The sequence below is a fragment of the Bubalus bubalis genome, chromosome 7, assembly GCF_019923935.1.
Source record: "Bubalus bubalis isolate 160015118507 breed Murrah chromosome 7, NDDB_SH_1, whole genome shotgun sequence".
In the NCBI taxonomy this organism is placed as follows: Eukaryota; Metazoa; Chordata; class Mammalia; order Artiodactyla; family Bovidae; genus Bubalus; species Bubalus bubalis.
In genome coordinates this window covers 111,200,646-111,222,118 of record NC_059163.1, presented here as the reverse complement: position 1 = coordinate 111,222,118, position 21,473 = coordinate 111,200,646, and the positions used below count along the sequence as shown (strand labels likewise).

Below are 21,473 nucleotides of genomic sequence, written 5' to 3'. Positions count from 1 at the left end.
TTAAAATGAAGTGGAGTGTGTACAGTCACTGATTATTCTATAAAAGTAAGTTCCCAGGGTTCTGGATGTTTATTTGGTAAGGACCTTTATAGTACCTCAGTTTGTAATTCTGACTACTATCCCAACTCCATACTTGAGCCTCAGGTAACCAACTTTTTTTTCAAGATAAAATTTCATATGAAAAACCACGAGTCAGAGATATTGACCTAAATGCTGACTACAAACCTCATATACAGGACATGAAAATAGACTCTTATTCTTTCCTTCTCGACCATGGGGAAACCTCCTTCCCACAGTGATTTGTTTTTGCCATTCCTCCAATTCTTTTTGGTGATACCATCGCTGAATTGGGATTATGTCTTTGTAAGAGACCTGGACTTTTGTGAAACCGCCACATCTCTGGAGCATAAGGGAATTGTGTTAATCTTGTCCCCGGAGTTTCTAAAGGTATCCAGTGTGATTCAGACTTCAAAGGTGGGAATCATTTTCACAGATGACAGTTAGCTACCTGGTAACTGCGATCTTGCTTTCTTGCCTTGTCACAGCAGTGTATGACAACTTGCCACACGTCAGTGACAGCTTATATGCCAGCCAACAGTGCCCGATCCCCAGGATGTATTACTCCCCAAAACTTCTTTTCTGCTTGGTCAATCTAGTTAATTCTCAAAGATAACTGAAGACCTGACCTGATTTGAATGTCTTTGGGAAGAATCTGGCCTCACAGGATCTTCCCAGTTCAAATGGCAGGTTACAAAAATTCTTCCAGGAGTTAAGTCATTCCTTTGAGTTAAAATAGTACTTTCCCTGTATTTCTGTTCTGTGTTGCATATTTAGGGGTATGGGAGGTGGTGCGGTAGACTCATGAAGTCACTTTTATGAGAATGTTTTCTTCACAAGATTATCTGTGGATCAGACAAGGATCAGGGTAACTCGGAAAGCACTATGACCTTGGGGAGGAGACGGAAGCTCTGAGATTCAGCGCCAGGGAAAGTAGGGGAGGACAAACTTCTTTATCTATTACTGGGTTTTAGGCCACTTAGTGCCTCTCAGATCTCCCGCTGATTTCTTTTCATGTTTCTCAGCAACCCCCCTAGTCTTCCCCAAGTCCGTTGCTGCTGCTGCTGCGCCGCTTTCCTCTTCCACCCCAACTCTCTGCGAGGTTCCCAGGAAAGCGCCGACCTCCTTCCCGCCTGTCCCATTGCGCAGCCCGGCTTTCGGCTTGGCGCTTCCTCCAGTCCTCCGAAGACGAGTGAAACAAGACTCCTCCATTGTGGATGGAATACGGTGCTTAACAACGCACCCTCAATTGTCACCTCTAGCTTTTCCCCTTATGCCCAAGGCTTCTGACCACCTCTGCACAAATAATAAGACTCAGAGCTCAGAACCTGAAAAACCAACCGCTGATTAGCGTCCCTCCCTTCTCCGCCAGTGAAAAGCAATCCAGTTCCAGCACTAATGCTCTGTATCTTGCAGTCGGATCTTCGCCGACACAAACCGAAGCCGCTGTTCCCTCGCCGAGCCTGCGGTGGTCTTGTCACCGTGGGCGGCCCCCGCCTCCCTCCAGGGCCTGGGCCTTTCCCGGCTACCAGCCCGCGGATCTCGCCGCCCCGCCTCCGGCTCCACCGCGGCCGCCATTGGTGTAGGTCCGCCCCAGAAGGAAGCCCATTGGCCGGCCGGGCCGTCCTTTACCCAGCGCATTCCGCCGCCCGCAGGCTTGCGAGGAAACTTCCTTATTATTGTGACGCCGAAATCGGAGAAACCCTGAGCCAGGTCGGTGGAGCTGTCACAGTCGGAATCCCGAGCGGCGGTTCGGCTGCTGCCGAGGTGCGTGGGGCGGGGGCTGGGGTTCTAGGAAGGAGGGCACCGCGGAGCTGCAGCCGCGCGCCCGCCGCGTTCGGCGCGGCTCAGCTGTCAGCGCTTAGCTCCTGGAGGGGCGGCTGCGGCTGCCAGGCGCTTTCCGCGGCGACCCGGAGCCGGGCGCGCGGGGAGGTCGGGGCCCGGCGCCTTCAGTGCCTGCAGGACGCGGGCGGCGGGGATGCGCCGGGGCGGGGCGGGCAGGGTGCCCCTCTGCCTCGTGTACGCCTTCCAGGCGTTTTCAGAGCTCTCCTTCTGACCTGAAGAGCCCAGGCGCCCGGAGAGGCCGGAAGCCGCTTTAAAGACGGGAGCGCCCCCCACCCCGACTAGGCTGCCTGCAAACTGGGAGGAATTGCGACGCAGAAAGTAAAAAAGAGGATCCTCCCCTTCCTCCTCGCCTGCCCCTATTTAAATTCCGGGGCTCGGGTGACACCGTTGCGGTGAAGGGCCCGGAAGCTTCCTGGCGAAATGGGAGCCGCCGAGGCCTCTGCGTTTTGAGGGACTCCGGCTTCGCGAGGAGTTTGCTCTGCGGTCTGGGGGCTCGGCGACCGCGGTTCCCGGCAACACCCACTTCGCCGATTCCGTGCCTGGTTCGCCTGGTCGGAGTCCGCCTCCTGGGCGGAGCTGGGGCGAGGGTGTGTGTGGACACGTGTGTGTGCGTGTGTGTGTGCGGACACGTAAGTGCGCGGACGGTCGCGGGGGTGTCAGGAACTGGGACGTTCGGGGGCAGGTGGCACTTTGAGTCATTTATGAACGTGTGGAGTGGGCACACCGGGCAGGTGTAACCTGAAACAGACCAACCCGGAGCTGCTGTAGAGACAGCACCTAAAGCAAGTGTGGTTTGATTCGGGGTATGCTCCGTGGCACCGGGAAAATGTGTATTTGAACTTTGCTTTTGGTGTCTCAGTGTTTCTAATTGTTTTCTGATTGCACTTCACTTTAGCTTTTAAGTCAGCCCCATTTGGAAGTATCTTAAATTCAGAGCTAAGCCTTCCAGGATTTTGCTTGCATTCATTACGCACGAATGCTTTAGGAAAGACGATTCAAGCGCTCTCTTCCATTTTTGTGTCTCCTGACTCTTTCCACAAATAGGAAGCTATTTCTAGAACCTTTCATCTGATGATTTGATAACATCAAGTGGGCTGCTTTTTAAACTCCAGACTGAGAAGAAAGAAAAGCGAAATAAAATGAGAATTAACACCCTTTTAAAATGCAGTGACTCTGAAGAGAGATGCTGTCTTGTTTTAGTAGGCGATTACTGTGAAGCTGTCTCTCTTCCTACTTTCTTTTACGGGGGGCGGCATTGTATGTTAGAAAAAGGGAGTAATATATTTAACCCCCTTTTAAAGCAAAATAGAAAAATTACACATCATTGACCGCATGGAGGCTAGGAACCTTCTGGAGAAAGGATGCAGAAATCAAAGAGGAAGACTAGAAACCTCTTTGACAGAACTCTTCTGGCATGAAAGAAAGAAACACAGTTGGTTAGCAGCCAGTTTTACTTTTTCAGTGAGTAGTTGGGATCTTATTTTTGAAAAAAGAGATTTCAGAACGTTCCAAATGGTGTGGTTGGAGCCATTGGTTATAGCATTTCATTCTGAGTAACAAATTTAAATTTCTTAAAATCCACGTAATAAAAGCTTTTTTCCGTTTACATAATGAGAGTTGCACCACTATTAGAGATACAAGATAGTTTTGTTTCCATATCAGAAATAAAAGTAATATTCTCCAAATTTCATGGCAGTTTCTTACATTATGTAGAAATAAAGTTATGATTACACTATCACTTTTTTTTTTTGAGAGACTAAGGTGCCTCTTAGATAGTCCCATCTTGTTTTGCATGAAAGAGGATGTGATGAAAAGGAAGGAAAAATAAGGAAGGCTTCAAAACAGTTGTGGCAAAATATGCTATAATATGTGTGGTACATGGAAAAAATTGAATTATTTTTCAAAAATTATCTTTTTTAACCTAAATGGGAGATTTAAAAGTAACTCTATTTTTACTTTTACATCTACTTACAAATGCTAGGAATTTTTAAATCTATGTCTCTAGGTTCACTGTTAGCATTATGCTCTAACCAACTGAGCTAACTGTAAGTTCACTTTTAGAGGTGACATCTTCATAGTTGGTTAGTGCTTATATTATTAGCATTTAACCAAACTCCGGTCCTGAGTTAAAATATTTGGGGCATATTCAAGCTTGCATAATTTAAATATATTTTCTTTTCAGAAGTTTACATTTCCTTTTGTTTTCAGTAACTTGAAAGCGCTTTGTAGCATTCTGTTAATATATTGATGTTCGTTGTTTTTTTCTTTACTTTGCAGATCTGCAGGGTGAGGTAGAACCAGTCTGGCTTAAGTAACTGATGCCAAGTGTGTTACCCGTGGTAAGTTACTTTATTTTTCTGAACCTCAGTTTCCTCATCTTGTACTTGGGATTATATCTAACTCCCAGAACGGGTAAGAGCATTAAAGAGGATAATCTACGTAAAGGACTTAGATTAATATAGCTGCCTAGAGAGGGACCTTAACAAATCCTGACTGGCTTCTTCCACTGTGATTGAGAGAAGAGAACAAGGTGAACCCAGGAAGTAGGAGACCTAGTTTCTGGTCTCAGCTTCAACCAGTTACTTCTCAGAGGACCGAAGTTAACTTCAGCTGCCATTAAAATGAGGTTAAAAATGTCAGTCTCTTGCCTAGAGGTTGGATCAAATGGACTTTTAAGTTCTCTATAAGAAGATGATCCCTTTGATGGGATAACTCTGTCCCCTTTAGACATTTATAACATTTAGAAATAGTACTTGCTGGTGTCAAGGGCGTGTGTTTATGTGTATGAGCCAGTAAGTGAACTAATTTTATTATGAGGTTGGGTGGACATGGAGAGAAGCCTGGCTAACTGTTGAGATGGCCTTGCTCATCCCTTCTGTCTCTGGCTGACACAAGTTCTAATTCAAGTTGCCTGTAAACATCACCGTCAGCTAATATGAGTCAGCTAATATGAACTCACTTACCGTGTGCAACATCTTCTTTTAATGTTTGTTTCTAAAATCGGAGAAGGAAGATAGCTTGGCTTTGTTTTATTTGAGTGGTGATATAGCATTGCGTTTAATAAGAGCATGGGCTTTGGAGTCTGGGAGATGATATTTGAGTCCTGCCTTTGTCACTTTAGGTAAGTTGCCAGCACAGCTAGAACTTATCTACCGTAGCTAGTACTTATCTGTATGTTCCTGGGCAAGTAACTTAACCTTGCTAAGTGTTGAGGTTATTGTAAAGGACAAATTAAATACTCTATGTGAAGTTTTTTAGTACAGACTCAGGCACACAGTAGGCTTGCAGTAGTGGTAACTATTGCTTTTTCTTCATTCAACAGCTACTTATCAAGCTCTTCCTGTGTGCCAAACACTATTCTAGCCTCTAGGGCTAGAGAAATGAACAGAGAGACTCAGTCCTTCCTTAATGGAGCTTCCATTCCTCAGCTTTAGCATTGAGAAACACCGCTTTTTAAAGACAGCTTGGATTGTAAAAGGCATTCTGCTTTCAGATCTGTGAGGGAAAGCACATTTAGAATGGAGGAAATACATTTTTTTGGTTACAGCTTAGGGAATGTGTATCTGATATTACCTGGCAGACAAAACCTAGCAACTTTAGATTGTGAGAACTCTGGTTTTCTCAGACTTGGGTTCTGTTCTTGAGGCGCTTAAGTAGCATCTACTGTGCTCCTTTGCTCTGCTGGGTACTGGAGATGTACAGATAAGTGAAACCTGGTTCCCTTCATGGAGTAGCTCTCAGTCTACACATGGATGGGGAATTGGTGGGTGAAATGCAGGAAGCAGTGATCCTACCTTAATAGTACTTTTCTTCTTATTATATTGTGACGTATCTGAAAGCATAAAGCAATGTGTGTAATGTATGTGCTGCAAACAACAATAAAAGGGCAGAAGCAGAACATCAGCCATGTCACTGAAGCTCCCTCTATGCTTCTTCCAGATGGTACCCTCCATTGCTACATATATTAATACAGAAATCTCTCTTGGTCTCTGTATTAATACTGACTGTTTTTTATATTTTTTTAACTTCAGCACCACTAATGTTTTTCTTCAAATACTTGTTACACTTGTGTTTGGACCTTGTAAAAAATGCATCACATTCTGCATTCTGAATTCTTTTGTGACTTTTTCCCTGCCTCAGAGCCATTTTTAAGATGCAGCAGAACTGATGCTTATAGATGGAATTAATTTCTTTTTCACTGGTGTGCAGTATTCTATCTTATGCATGTGCTGCGGCTTATCCATTTACTTACAGGTGGACATCTGGGTTGTCTCTGTTCTATGTATCTCAAACAATCCTGAAATGAGCATTCTTGTGCATATGTCTTGGGGTGTATATTATGAGTTTCTTGCTGCATTGTATATTAGGATAGCCACTAGCCGTATGTGACTGCTTATATTAAAAGTATTAAAATTAAATGAAATTAAAATTTCAGCTCATCATTAGCTACATTTCAAGTGCTCAGTAGTCACATATGGCTGGTGGGTCCCATATTGGACAGGACAGATACATAACATTTCCATCACAAAATTCTCAGTTTCCAGGTTTTATCTCATTTTTGATCTCCAGTTCTCAGCATTGTGAAGGGACACTGTAGGTCTTTGGTAAGTTGGAGAGTGCTGGTCATATATCTAGGAATTTAATTACTGTGCCATGGGGTATGTAACATCTTCATCTTCACTAGGTAATAATGCACACTTGTTTTCCAAGGTGGGTGTGCCAACTTATACTTCCACCAGCTGTGAGTCAGAGTCCTGGTTGCTTTGTGTCCTTGACTTGGCACTGTTAGACTTTTTAATGCTTGCCTGTCTGGTCAAGTGTCTTTTTCTGAAGGCAGCTTATGGCTTATGCACACAATGGAAAGATCATCCTTCTAGTACGAAGCCCAGCACTAGGTAATAAAGAAGGTGCCACCTGGGGCAGAGTCATCAAGGGAGGGGTAGGAATGTTTCCTGTGTTGTCTAAAAGGGTCAGAAGACCAAAGTCCAGTTGAAGTTGGAAACAAGCAAGGAGTGGATTCACATTGTTGAAAACTTCTCTCTGCCTTCTGGGCTATTTCTGCCTGTGGTAGTAAACTTTCTGACAGTAAAGTATGTCATTAGAATAAATCTTCTTTGTTACTGGAGTTAATTGTTCATTTGAGTTTTGGCTCCAGATTTATTTAAAGCTTGGATCTGGGGAGTGCCTGCAGAGCACTGGAGACTGGGACATTCCCTTTTCCTGCTATTGGAAAAGACCCTCCCTTTCCCACATGTCATTCAGGGCAGGGCTCCTGAGTTTATTTGAAATGGAGCTTGTCCCTGTCATAAATGAGATTAGAAGTCCTGCCTGAGTGTTATTTATATTTAGATTTTAGTGATTTTCAAAGAACCAAGAATCAGTTTTTAGGTTGATGTTTGCATAGTCTGATTAGTAAGACAGAGTTTAGGAGTTGCAGCTTGTCTTTTAGTGTTCAACTCTAAGACTGATAAAAGGAGATTTATGTACCTACCTTGAGCCCCGTGCAGTGGAAGCGCAGAGAAAAAACATGTAAAAACCTTGTCCTTGCAGCCTCAGATTTCCCATGTGAAAGTTCTGCCTGCCAGCGGTGGTGCAGCCTTGGCGGAACAGCAGATGCTAACCACAGGAAGAAGGCAGTCACAACCCCAGCCCACTGGGGGGCTGCCCTGTGTTCTGAGGCCTCCGAAGAGCACGTGGAGTAGGAGTCACAGTACCTGCAGCCTCTGACAGTTACCCTGAGTGCTGAGCGCCAGGCTCAGCACTCGCTACAGCCCTGTTGCTCTTTTTGCCATTTTAGGGACAGGAAATGGCCTTAGAGTGTTTAAACATCTTCCCCAAAGTTTCACAGCTAGCACATGGTTAATTCAGGACTTGAACTTTGATCCTTTTGACCCTTGTGAAAGTTGCTCAATCGTGTCTGACTCTTTGTGACCCCATGGACTGTATAGTTCATGGAATACTCCAGGCCAGAATACTGGAGTGGGTAGCCTTTCCTTTCTTTAGGGGATCTTCGCAACCCAGGAATCAAACCCAAGTCTCCTGCACTGCAGGCGGATTCTTTACTGTATGAGCCACCTTAACCAAGAATAGATGAGGAGAGGCACTGGGAAAAGTAGGAGGTGTGATGTGGAGGAAACAGAAGGTTCACCTTTCTTCCTTTTGTGTTGTGATAGAGAGAGGTAAGAGGCCAGGCTGAAGTGGCACAGGACAGCCAAGGTAGCTGGTTTGGGTGCTGAGCCAGCGTATAGCCCTATATTCTTCTGCGGCCTTTTTTTTTTTTTCTGACTGTGTGGCATGCAGGATCTTAGATTCCTAACCAGGGGTCAAACCCAAGTCCGCAGAAGTGCAAGTGCAGAGTCTTAACCACTGGACAGCCGGGGAACGCCCCTGCACCCCCGCCCCTTTTTTTCCAGCAGCACCTTTTGTAATGGTATGTTTTGAAGAGAAGTAAAAGATTCTACTCCTCTAGAAGCAAGGGAGAGACAATGAGCGAGGAAAAATGGGAGGAAGGACACAGGAGATCAAAATGCGAATTTATGAAGAACATTGCCAAAGGCAGACTTTTAAATCCATGGACCCCAGTAGCTACTAGATATGAGGTTTCCACCAGAGTGTACTTTAAGTGAAAGCTGTGTTAATGTCTGGCATCTCTTGGACACAGTGAACTTTTCTCCTGATAGCTAGATGATTTTAGTACCTCCTGCTCTAGTTTTGGCAGAGCATTGTGATGAGCTGGACTGTATCTCCAATGAAGGTTAATATTTCATTCATAGAAATATATCTTATCTGTGGTTGCTATTTAGTCACCCCTGAATTAGTAGTTTTCATTTGACTACTTGAAGATTGCATTACTATAACTCAGGTAGGAAGAATTTTAACAATAGCCCTGTTTATCTTTTTCCATAAATGGTTCCTACTAGTCAGTAAGGGATGAGGCCATACCTCAGGCTGCTTACCGAGGCTTGCGCTTGTCCAGAGCACCCAGAGTTCAGCTGACTCTCAAGGATTGAATCCGTGGTGGCTCAGATGGTAAAGAATCCACCTGCAATGCAGGAGACCTGATTCAATCCCTGGGTCAGGAAGGTACCCTGAAGAAGAGAATGGCTATACACTCCAGTATTCTTGCCTGGAGACTCCTGTGGACAAGCGGAATAGCCTGGTGGGCTATAGTCTGTGGGGTCTCAAATAGTTGGACATAACTGAGAAACTAACACTCTTACTTTCACACTTTTAAACAAACTTGTAAGAGACTGATGGATACAGGATGCCAAATTAATAGTGGAAAGTAGAAACTTCAGGAAGGCTGGGATGCTTTGGTCAGCTGCTCATGGTATTCTTTTCCCATACTAGGATCTGCTTTGGAAATCAGTTATTTGAGCTTGCTTATTAATCATGGAATCTATGTGGGCAAGTGGCTGGGTAAATTTATTGATTAGTGTTATGGAGTCTCATCTACCCATCTCTACTACTGGAAAGTAATTACTTAGCAGATCAGTCAGCTTGACTGAATATGGTACCCTTTTTCCCTGGACAGTGCTGGAGATACTGGGGAGTTCTGACTGTCTGGTTGTCCTTTTTCTAGGCTCTAGCATACTAGTCAAGAGCATATTCTCGGACTTAAATTCTAGTTCTGCCACTACCTTGTTTTGTGATTTAGGCAAGTCACTTCAGTACTTTCTGTCTCACTTTCTTTATCTTTATTCTTTTTTTGTCTTCACTTTCTTCATCTACAAATTTGAGGTGATAATGGTAGTACCTACCTCATAGGAGATTAAATGATTTAATACCTGTTAATCATGTAGAAAAGTACTGGACTCAGCATAAGGTCAGATGAAGTGTTATCTGCTATTATTATTAAAGTATAATTTTTCTACTCTCAGTCAGGAGTTTTTTTTTTTTTTTTCTCAAGTGACAGAGATCCAATTCAAACAAACTTAAGCAAACAAAGAAGGGTCTCATTGAACTGTATAGAGTTGATTCTTGTAGTAGTTAACTTGTATGAAGTTGCTGCAAAGACCAAATTAGTGAAGACTGAGCCATTTTGCTCCCAGGGAGACACAGGGTTAGTTAGTTTCCTGCTGAGAGCCTCTATGTCTAAGATCAATACATAACTTTGTATTGTGTGAATTTAAGTGTGTTTCTGGGGAGAATTCCCTAGCAACCCAGAGGTTAGGACTATGTGGTTTCACTGCCCAGGTTTAATCCCTGGTTGGGGAACTAAGATCCCACAGTCTCTTGGTATGGCCAGTGGTGGGAGTGGGGGGGTTTCTGTTTAGATATCTTATTCGATGAATATTTCTTACAAATGATTAACTCTATACAGTATTTCTTTATAATAAAACACTAGTCAGGAAGAGTTTTTGTTTCTTTTTTAAAAGATGTTTTCCTGAACGCTGGGTAAATTTCTTTGGGTTTCAGCCTTGCAACGCTGCTGATGCACTCTATGATCAGGCATCATCTCATGAATCTACAGATTAAGTTGCTTTTCTATCACTTGTGTGGCTTCATTATGCACTATGGATGTTACTTTAGCACTTTCCTAAATGGTCACATGTACAGATCGGTGAATTTCCTCTTTTTTTTTTTTTTTTTTTTTTAAATTAGCCCTGACTCACAGGCAGCAGGACTGGAACTCATGCATGAACAGAGCTCATCTATCACATATATTATCTTTGGCCTTCTCCGAGTGTTTTGGCCAGAGTCATGCGCACCTCTGTGCAGGAGGACATAGGGTTGTTATCAGATAAAGAGAGACAGTTCAGTTGAGTTGCTCAGTTGTGCCCGACTCTTTGCGACCCCATGGACTACAGCACGTCAGGCTACCCTGTCCATCACCAGTTCCTGGAACTTACTCATACTCATGTCCATTGAGTCGGTGATGCCATCCAACCGTCTCATTCTCTGTCTTCCCCTTCTCCTCCGGCCTTCAATATTTCGCAGCATCAGGGTCTTTACCAATGAGTCAGTTCTTTACATCAGGTGGCCAAAATATTGGAGTTTCAGCTTCAGCATCAGTCTTTCCAATAAATATTCAGGACTGATTTCCTTTGGGATGGACTGGTTTGATCTCTTTCAGTCCAAGGGACTCTCAGGAGTCTTCTCCAACACCACAGTTCAAAAGCATCAATTCTTTGGCACTCAGCTTTCTTTATGGTCCAACTCTCACATCCATACATGACTACTGGAAACACCATAGCTTTGACTAGATGGACCTTTGTTGGCAAATTAATGTCTCTGCTTTTTAATATGCTGTCTAGGTTAGTCATAGCTTTTCTTCCAAGGAGCAAGCATCTTTTAATTTCATGGCTGCAGTCACCATCTGCAGTGATTTTGGAGCCCAGAAAAATAGTCTCTCATTGTTTCCATTGTTTCCTCGTCTATTTGCCATGAAGTGATAGGACCAGATGCCATGATCTTCATTTTTAAATGTTGAGTTTTAAGCCAACTTTTTCATTCTCCCCTTTCACTTTCATCAAGAGGCTCTTTAGTTCCTCTTCACTTTCTGCCATAAGGGTGGTGTCATCTGCATATCTGAGGTTATTGATATTTCTCCCGGCAATCTTGATTCCAGCTTGTGCTTCATCCAGCCTGGCGTTTCTCATAATGTACTCTGCATATAAGTTAAATAAGCAGGGTGACAATGTACAGCCTTGATGTACTCCTTTCCCAATTTGGAACCAGTCTCTTGTTCCATGTCCAGTTCTAACTGTTGCTTCTTGACCTGCATACAGATTTCTTAGGAGGCAGGTCAGGTGGTCTGATATTTCCATCTCTTTTAAGCATTTTCCACAGTTTGTGGTGATCCACACAGTCAAAGCCTTTGGCATACTCAATAAAGGAGAAGTAGATGTTTTCCTGGAACTCTCTTGCTTTTTTGATGATCCAACAGATGTTGGCAATTTGATCTCTTGTTCCTCTGCCTTTTCTAAATACAGCTTGAACATCTGAAGTTGACTTTTCCCATACTGTTGAAGCCTGGCTTGGAGAATTTTGAGCATTACTTTACTAGCGTATGAGATGACTACAATTGTGTGGTAGTTTGAACATTCTTTGGTAGTGCCTTTCTTTGACATTGGAATGAAACTGACCTTTTCCAGTCCTGTGGCCACCGCTGAATTTTTCAGATTTGCTGGTGTATTGAGTGTAGCACTTTCACAGCATCATCTTTTAAGATTTGAAATAGCTCAACTGGAATTCCATCAACTCCACTAGCTTTTTTGTAGTGATGCTTCCTAAGGCCCACTTGACTTCACATTCCAGGATGTCTGGCTCTAGGTGAGTGATCACACCATTGTGGTTATCTGGATCATGAAGATCTTTTTTGTATATTTCTTCTGTGTATTATTGCCACCTCTTCTTAATATCTTCTGCTTCTGTTAGGTCCATACCATTTCTGTCCTTTATTGTGCCTAGTTTGCATGAAATATTCTCTTGGTAGCTCTAATTTTCTTGAAGAGATCCCTAGTCTTTCCCCTTCTATTGTTGTCTTCTATTTCTTTGCACTGATCACTAAGGAAGGCTTTCTTATCTCTCCTTGCTATTCTTTGGAACTCTGCATTCAAATGGGTGTATCTTTCCTTTTCTCCTTTGCTTTCGCTTCTCTTCTTTTCACAGCTATTTGTAAGGCCTCCTCAGACAGCCATTTTGCTTTTTTGCATTTCTTTTTCTTGGGGATGGTCTTTATCACTGCCTCCTGTACAATGTCACAAACATCTGTCCATAGAGCTTCAGGCACTCTATCAGATATAATCCCTTGAATCAATTTGTCACTTCCACCCTATAATCGTAAGGGATTTCATTTAGGTCAGACCTGAATGGTCTAGTGGTTTTCCCTACTTTCTTCAATTTAAATCTGAATTTGGCAATAAGGAGTTCATGATCTGAGCCACAGTCAGCTCCTGGTCTTGTTTTTGCTTACTGTATGTAGCTTCTCCATCTTTGGCTGCAAAGAATATAAGGAATCTGAATTCGGTATTGACCATCTGGTGTTGTCCATGTGTAGAGTCTTCTCTTGTGTTGTTGGAAGAGGGTGTTTGCTATGACCAGTGCGTTCTCTTGGCAAAACTCTGTTAGCTTTAGCCCTGCTTCATTCTGTACTCCAAGGCGAAATCTGCCTCTTACTCCAGGTATCTCTTGACTTCCTACTTTTGCATTCCAGTCCCGTATAATGAAAAGGACATCTTTTTTGGGTGTTAGTCCTAGAAAGTCCTGTAGGTCTTCATAGAACCGTTCAACTTCAGCTTCTTTAGCATTACTGGTTGGAGCATAGACTTGGATCACTGTGATATTGAATGGTTTGCCTTGGAAATGAATAGATATCATTCTGCCGTTTTTAGATTGCATTCAAGTACTGAGTTTCAGACTTTTTTGTTGACTATGATAGCTACTCCATTTCTTTTAAGGGATTCTTGCCCACAGTAGTAGATATAATGGTCATCTGAGGTAAATTCACCTGTTCCAGTCCATTTTAGTTCACTGATTCCTAAAATGTTGATGTTCACTCTTGCCATCTCCTGTTTGATCACTTCCAATTTACCTTGATTTATGGACCTAACATTCCAGGTTCCTATGCAACATTGTTCTTTACAACATCGGACTTTACTTCCAGCGCCAGTCACATCCACAACTGGGTGTTGTTTTTGCTTTGGCTCCGTCTCTTCATTCTTTCTGGAGTTATTTCTCCACTGTTCTCCAGTGGCATGTTGGGCACCTACTGACCTGGGAAGTTCATCTTTCAGTGTCCTCTCTTTTTGCCTTGTCATACTGTTTATGGGGTTCTCAAAGAGAGACAGAGAGTAGACAAAAGGGCAGTCGATAACACCTTTGAGGAATTTATTTTGAGCAAAGCTTCCTTCTTCAGAAAGGTTGTACCATCTTGGGTTGCAGCTTTCTTTTTTGCTTTTTAGCCATGGCCTCTATCCCCTTTTTATTTGATGCATAATGTTCTTTACATTTTATTGATGAGCAGTGTCTGTTGATGGATATGTGGGTTGTTGCTGTTTTAGTTTCATATGAGTAAAGCTGCTGTGAACATTGTGTATAGATCTTTGCATATATAGACGTACAGTCATGCTTCTTGATACCATATTTCTAGACATATTGTACTTGGCTGGTTAAGAGGATGGGTTAATGCTGCTGCTGCCTAATCTCATCCTGTATCTCTCAATGCAGAGTACTTTCACTCTCAGAGGGCAATTTTATTTTTAAGTTTCTAAGACACCTTGTGTTGTGTACTGACTCCATATGTTTTTGTGCGTGTTCTTGCTTCTTTAGGTGACATATAAATCTGCTTGGCTGGCAGTGTAACCCAGTGGGTAAGAGTGTGCACATTAGCATCAGGCCTAGATTCATAGCCTGGTTCTGTTCTTTCCAGCTCTGTGACCTTGGGAATGCTTCTTAATCTCTCTGAGCCTTGCTTTATCTGAAAATGAAGCTAAAAATAGTGCTTAGGACAGAGTTGTTAAGATGAAAAGAGATAATGATATGAAAGGCTTATTAGCACAGTGACTGTGGTATGGGCAGCACTATGATTGTTTATATAATTATTGGTAGGAGAGAGAAGATAAACTCATGAAACATTAAAAATGAAGAAAGAAATTAGTATAAATACAGCAGCTGAGCAGACTGGGAAAATTAAATTAATGACTAGATTATATGATCTTGCTTCTCGTTTAAAATGTCTGTCCTACCTCCTCTCCATCCCCATTCTCTCCCTAGTTTGCATTTTATCTCTCCTCCCATCTTTCCCATCACTGCATTTAACTCAAAGAATAATATTTAAGTTTAAGATTTTATTTTAGTTTTAGTCTCTACACAGAAATAAAAAACAGAAGCAGAGCTTCCTGATTAAGACAGTAAATTAAGATGCAGTTTTATATTTTATTTTGGGTCTTTTTATGCCTTTCCGGAAAGCCTGAGGAGTTCAAACAGTCATATAGTATTATATAGGTAGTCCGATAACATTCCATTGTTTGGAAACCTCACACTTCACTTCATCAATTGATGGGAATTTTTGTTATTTTCACCTTTTGGTACTATGAGCAGTGCTGCTGTGAGCATTCATGTGCCAATTTTTTGTGGAAATATGTTTATAATTCTCTTGTATATATACCTCGGAGTGAAATTATTGGATTTTAAGTGGTGTTGGAGAAGACTCTTGAGAGTCCCTTGGACTGCAAGGAGATCCAACCAGTCCATTCTAAAGATCAGTCCTGGGTGTTCTTTGGAAGGAATGATGCTGAAGCTGAAACTCCAATACTTTGGCCACCTCATGCGAAGAGTTGACTCACTGGAAAAGACTCTGATGCTGGGAGGGATTGGGGACAGGAGGAGAAGGGGATGACAGAGGATGAGATGGCTGGATAGCATCACTGACTCGATGGACGTGAGTTTGAGTGAACTCCGGGAGTTGGTGATGGACAGGGAGGCCTGGCGTGCTGCAATTCATGGGGTCGCAAAGAGTCGGACACAACTGAGTGACTGAACTGAACTGAAGGTAACTGTGTTTAGCCTTTTGAGGAACTTTGAGACTGTTTTACATTTACATTCCTACCAGCAATGTAGGAGGGTTCTAATTTATCCACATCTTCACCAGCATTTGTTATTATCTGTTCTTTTCTGATGATAGCCCTCTTGTTGTTGTTTGTTTAGAAGTTAGTCATGTCTGACTCTTTTACGACTCCTTGGACTGTAGCCTGCCAGGCTCCTCTGTCCATGGGATTTCCCAGGCAAGAATACTGGAGTGGGTTGCCATTTCCTCCTCCAGGGAATCTTCTCTACCTAAGAATCAATCCCGAGTCTCCTGCACTCCAGGTGGATTCTTTACCACTGAATCACCAGGGAAGCTCTATAGCCCTCCTAGTGGGTGCAAACTGGTAGAGAGAGAGATATGAGCTTTTGTTTTTGCTTGTATACAAGGGAAACATGAATTTTTAAATGGTAGCAAAACGTTGGGGGTAGTCAGCTATAATCAGCCAAAGGTTGAACACCTGCTAAATCAGAGAGGTATATGTTGTGATGTGGTCTGTGCCTGAGGCAGTTAAAAATCTGGCTGAGGAGTTCAGTTGTAAAACACAGAGAAAGAGTCCATCAAGGCAGTATAGTAAATGTGTCAGAGGGATGCAGGCTGACTGTGGCTGGAATGGTCCCCAGAGGCTCTCAGGTAGGAAGTGAAGCTTGACCCACATCCTGAAGCATGTGTGAGAGGGAATGGCAAAGAAGATAATGTATTTTTTCTCATTGCTCATGTTTGAGTGGTGAATTATTACAAGCTAACAATTGGCTACATAAAGGAATTAGTTCAAACTTAATTAAAAAAAAAAAGACCCTCCCCCACCCTCCGCCAGAAAACTCAAAGGAAAGGTACAACAAGAAAGAGCAAGGTGAAGTCATGAGGGTAATTTCAAAATAGGTATTGCCATCGTGCTCTGCAAAGATTGTTTCAGCAAGTCACCTGAACTCAGTTCTTCATCAGTGATCCGAAAACCACATTCTGTGTTCACTGTTCCTTGACAGAAAGCAGAATTTATTTAGAAATTTTAAAAACTCTTACCAAAACACAAAATGGCATTATTACTATAACTACTGAAGCAATAGTAATATGTTTTATTTTGAGATCCAAGGTATATGAAGACTATTAAGGGGAAAGCTTTTTAAAATTGATGATGTTTATTCCTTAAAGTGACTTTTTTCTGACCCTCCATCCCTTTTTTTTAAAGCTTTCTTCTAGGCTACATGACTTCCTGAACAACGAGAACAATGTTATGTTGGGGATATTGGTCTCTGGGCCAACCTGGGATCAGCTCTAACCTGCAGGGCATTGTGGCTGAGCCACAGGTGTGTGGATTTATATCCGACAGAAGCGTCAAGGAGGTGGCCTGTGGAGGAAACCACTCCGTGTTCCTGCTGGAGGATGGCGAAGTTTACACGTGTGGTGTGAACACCAAGGGGCAGCTGGGCCACGAGAGGGAAGGAAACAAGCCGGGTAAGTGGCCCTTGTCGGCCTCGATGACTGGGGAGTCAGGCTGAGAACCTGAGGAGCTGGTTGAAGATTTTCTTATCGAGTGTTGACCTTTTAGGGAAGCTCTCCTTATGGTGAGAAATGGTGAGGGAGGTTCTTAAATTGTGACTTGGTAGTATTTTTCACAATAGCACGTGCCGTTTTCTTATTTGCTGTCTTTTTTAATTCAATCCAAATCAAGATTCCAAAGCTTCATGAAAGAAGAGCCTTGGTGTTTTTAGTCTAGATGCTTTTTCTCTTTTGTGTTCTTTTAGGAAAGTCAGTTTGGCAACAGGATGTGACTGCTTCCCTCTTTTTTCATATTTATTCCCTCCCACGGCAAAGTGGCTATGTTCTATAATTCCCCTGTTCAAGTGTTAGTATTAATTTACATTTGTTAATTTTTTTGTTGACCCTTGGTTAAAGGGCTGCAAGGCTGGTCTTAAGGATAGATTATGAAGTGTGTGAAGCATGGTTTCTGGGCTCTTACCCCATTCTTTGCCTCCAGGTTCCCTCATTAGAACCTCCCTGAGAACCATCCTCCAACCCCTAGGCCTGCCCACCTGGAGCAACACCCAGCGTTCTACAGGGGTTCCTAACCACTGGGCCCTGGACTCGGGGGAGTTCAGGGAAGGGGTTTGTAGTGTGGACCACGCGTTTGTACACCTTTATGTGTACAGCCCACCTGATAACTACGTATTTTCAAATGGAAGTAAATCCTGTTGTTCACTGAAATAATTCAATTAACAGTGCTACCGGTTCATTATTTGAGTTAATGAATCCTAATCATTATGTGTTTAACCAATTAATATAATACAAAATCATAATATATAGCTATTATGGTGGTGGCAAAGTTTTTGACTTTTAAAAACACTTTTCATGTTGGAAAAAAACAAGAGGTCTTTTTCCCCACTCTTCCTGTAATAACTTGTGTTTTACATGAAGCTTCTCTGCTTGCCCTGTTCCCAGGTGAGAGCCAGTATCTAACAGCTCACACCTGCAGAGGGGTTGATGGGCGGTCCCAACCCAAAGGCGTGCTCCTTCGTGGGGGAATGTCTGCATTTAAGACCCACTTTATCTCTGGGTTGGGAAGATTCCCTGGAGGAGGAGAATATTAAAACCACTCCAGTATTCTTGCCTGGAAAATTCCATGGGCAGAGAAGCCTGGTGGGCTACAGTCCATGGGGCAGCAAAGAGTTGGGCATGGCTGAGCACACGTACACATTAAAAGATACATAAGGCCCCCTTTGTACCAGTGAACCTGCACGGACTTGTGCTCACCCTGGCCAGCCTGTGAAGGGCGTGTTTTGGGATCAGGAGGAGATCTTTCCAGTAACTCCTGCAGAGACACCATGGTGAGTGTGAACCCTGGAGTCAGACACACCTCGTGCAGGAGGCATTACCTCTCTCTGACTCTGTTTCTGAGCCCAGGCTCTTTTCCTTTAAAAGGAGACTTCCTACCGTTCTGTGGCTCTTGATGAAGTAGATTCTAATGATAAAGAAGTCTCCCCAAAGCCACTTTAGCCTGTGTGGTTACCGTCCCCTCCGTCTCCTTCTACCCCGCTCTAGTCTGTTTTCTCTGTGACTGCCTTCTGTCAGGCCACCAGCACTCAGGAGTGCCTCACTGCACACCTTGGTCCTAGGGGCTGGAGCTGGAGGATTGGACCTGCGGTGGCAGCTGAAAAAGGAAATGAAACCCTTGCAGGCCAGCGATAGCAAAGATCTGCAGATGGCACCCTGGTGAATACACCTGAGTGCCATCTGCCATTCTTCTAGCCAACCGTCCGGCCAGAGCCCCCGGGGCTGGCGCTGGGCGGCTGGTGGGGCTCTGGAAGCTGGTGGGCGACCTGGGAGCGGTCAGCCTGCGTCCTCCTGCACTTGGCTTGGCCTGTACCCACTCCCTGGAGGCTAGGCTAAGTGATGGCGAGAGACTTGAGCTAGAGGTGTGCCAAGAAAGCTTTCGGATTAAATCATGGAATCCAGCCCGTGCTTGTAATCCAAATTTGGAATAAGCCAGGTTCTAGTGTAAATTACAGTGGACTCCAGAAATTTCTGTTGCTGGTTAAGCTTGCCTGTTATAAACTCCGAGGCAGCTGCAGAATGGTGCCTCTTTGAATGGAAAGATTCTGTGGGTGGGCACCTCCCTTTCTTTAATTTTTTCTTCGGTAGGTGTGCTCTAAATCTGGGTGCCGTTGGGTTTATTTTTAAGGAGTGGGGAAAAGAGAATGAGCTTGTTTCCTGTATGTGTGTATTGAGAACCATGGCCTGGGGTGCTGCTAGGCACGGAAGGCACGTCAGTGACAGAGGGGCCCTGTTGCGGGAAGCCTGCGCTGGCCGGGCCCGCGGGAACGCCGTTCCTGAGTCGCCCCTGCGATCCTCGGGAGGGAGCTTGCGAGAAGGCCACCTCCCCAGAGAGTCTGCTTCTGGGCGCAGCGGGCGGCGGGTCTGCGATTTCAGGTCAGCATCAGTACCCAGTTCAAAGGGTTTAGCAGTAGGAAGGGTTAGAAAGAGCGAGGGGCAGGAAAGGTGGGAGAAGGTGGTGCTGTTGGGGATGCACAGGGACAGAACCCTTCCAGGTGAACGTGTGCTGTGAGTCTGTCCTGCCAGTCGTGAGATACCAGTTTCTCCACTTTGTCTCTAGCTGGCAAAGTTGCAGGGTACCTGAATTCACTTTTGCGGGGAGGAGGAATCCTGTCCTTGTCAGCAGAGCAGTGGCATAAAGCCCTCCACAGCAGTTTTGAAAGTTTTTTTCCCCCCTCTCTTTGAGAACATCGGATTGTTTCCTGTGGCTTTTGCTGCTTCTGAGGCTGCTGTGCTTTCTTTGTACTCGGATTTCTTTCCTCCCTGACGCGGCCTTTGTGTGACCTGTCAGTTGTGTGTCTGTGCCTGGCGCAGGGAGGGTGTTTCCAGGCCACCTCAGTACTGGAACTCCAGGTTATGCAGGCCCAGGTGTCTTCCCAGTGTGTCAGACGGCCTGGGGTTCTAGCTCGGGTGTGTCCACGATTCATTCATTTGTTCTTCGGCCAGAGGTAGAGGCCTGCGTTTCCCAGAAGCATTTTTTATCAGCAGGATCTCAAAGCCCCATCTAAACTCAATGTCCAACTTTTAAAAATAAGTGTCAGGCTTATTACTGTGGTGCGTACTCATCTCCCATAGGACTGTTTTCTCCTTGATTCTCTCCCTCACATTGTGGTATCAGCCTGTCTCCTCCCCAAAATCAAGGAGTTTCAGTGCTTAGGACAGCATAGGATGATTACTAATTTCCTCATGTTTTTGTCCATGAAGTCATCGCAGCTTAGAGCGACGTTACGGGAAGATGTGTGTGCCTCCTCGTTTTCTTAAATAAAGCAAGCAAACAGAACATGAGTTTTCTTCTAAATGATTTTTTAAGTAATTAATCCGTAACTGAACATTAAACAAATCTTGAAGTATTTTACTAAATTAAAGTAGAAACTAGTTGCCCACAGAAAAATGTTCAAAAATTTTGCCTCATTTTACTGTGCTTCTCTTATTCCCGCCCATCCACGTTGTAAGGGACAGTTCTTTTCCCGCACACACTCTGATTTCCCATACTGGGATTTTTAGCATAAGCTAATCCTTGTGTTATCAGGAATGTCTGAATTTATGTAAACCTCCTCTAACCTTTCTTCCTGTCTTGAGTAGGCAAAAACTATGGTAGATGTAATTATTTAGTTTCACCTATGTTAAATTTAAAAAATTCTGCATAGATACCCCAGGAAACCTTTCCATAGCAAACCCAAAGGGTAACTAATTATAAACAGACTAACATCTCTGTGCAGCGGTATTTGATTCATACTTGTGACTGGTTCCTTTTACCTCCTCCTCAGTTTCTCTCCTTGTAGGTAATTTAATCCAGTTCACATTTTGTATTCAATCAGAGTATTTCCATAATGCCCATCACCATATGTAACAGCTCTCCCGCTGTTTGATAAATGAGGTTTATAAAGCAGAGCATCTCAAAAGCCTCAATTCCCAGAGCTGTAGTTGCTGCTAACCCCGGAGAAGTAGCACTTTGAACCAGCTTATCAGGTTGCTCTAGGGCATCTGAAGGACGCAATAACTCTGTCATGTTAATCAGCTTTTGCCAAAAAGCAAACTAACTGAGCTGAAAGGAAATAGAAGAAATCCTGTGGTGACTTTGTAATATTGAAACACGTGTTTCCGTGGGCATAACTCTGATATAAAAAGCAGAAGGTGCCGTAGCAAATATTCAGATCTCAACTCTGTCCTTGTTAGGAGCCCATCTCTTTCTCATTAGGAATTGCAGGTGGTTGGGGCTGGGAGTGGGGCTGCACAGCCCTCTCTGATGAGGAGGAGAAGGGTAGTTATCAACCTTCGTAGGGTCTGTTGATTTGTTGACTGCTTTCATAGCTGAGTGGACAGCTTTCTGGTCCAGAGGCCTAGGGATCGGGAGCAAATGTCAATACTTTTTATTTCCTGGTGTGGTTAATGAAAAGTCACTTTTTTTCTGTCTGTAGTACTCTGCCTACTTTCTTGAAAGACATTTTGAATGTTTTAGAAAATACATACTTATTAATGAGCATATTCTTCA

General features: G+C 43.7%; 1 protein-coding gene across 7 annotated transcripts in view; it reads left to right on the top strand.

Moving 5' to 3' along the window:
• The first annotated feature begins 1,644 nt into the window (after positions 1 to 1,644).
• HERC3 (HECT and RLD domain containing E3 ubiquitin protein ligase 3) overlaps positions 1,645 to 21,473 on the top strand; it is a 144,006-nt gene continuing 124,177 nt past the window's right edge. For 4 of the 7 annotated variants that reach the window (XM_025290417.3, XM_025290414.3, XM_025290418.3 and 1 more), the window contains exons 1-3: positions 1,690 to 1,824; positions 4,180 to 4,241; positions 16,620 to 16,885. In XM_025290417.3, the coding sequence (XP_025146202.1) occupies positions 16,660 to 16,885 (226 nt within the window). In that variant the 5' untranslated portion in view covers positions 1,690 to 1,824; positions 4,180 to 4,241; positions 16,620 to 16,659. Of the gene's footprint in view, positions 1,825 to 2,283; positions 2,532 to 4,179; positions 4,242 to 16,619; positions 16,886 to 17,991; positions 18,256 to 21,473 lie in introns of those variants that run through there. The other 3 variants (XM_025290415.3, XM_025290416.3, XM_044946348.2) reach the window with 3 other exon arrangements.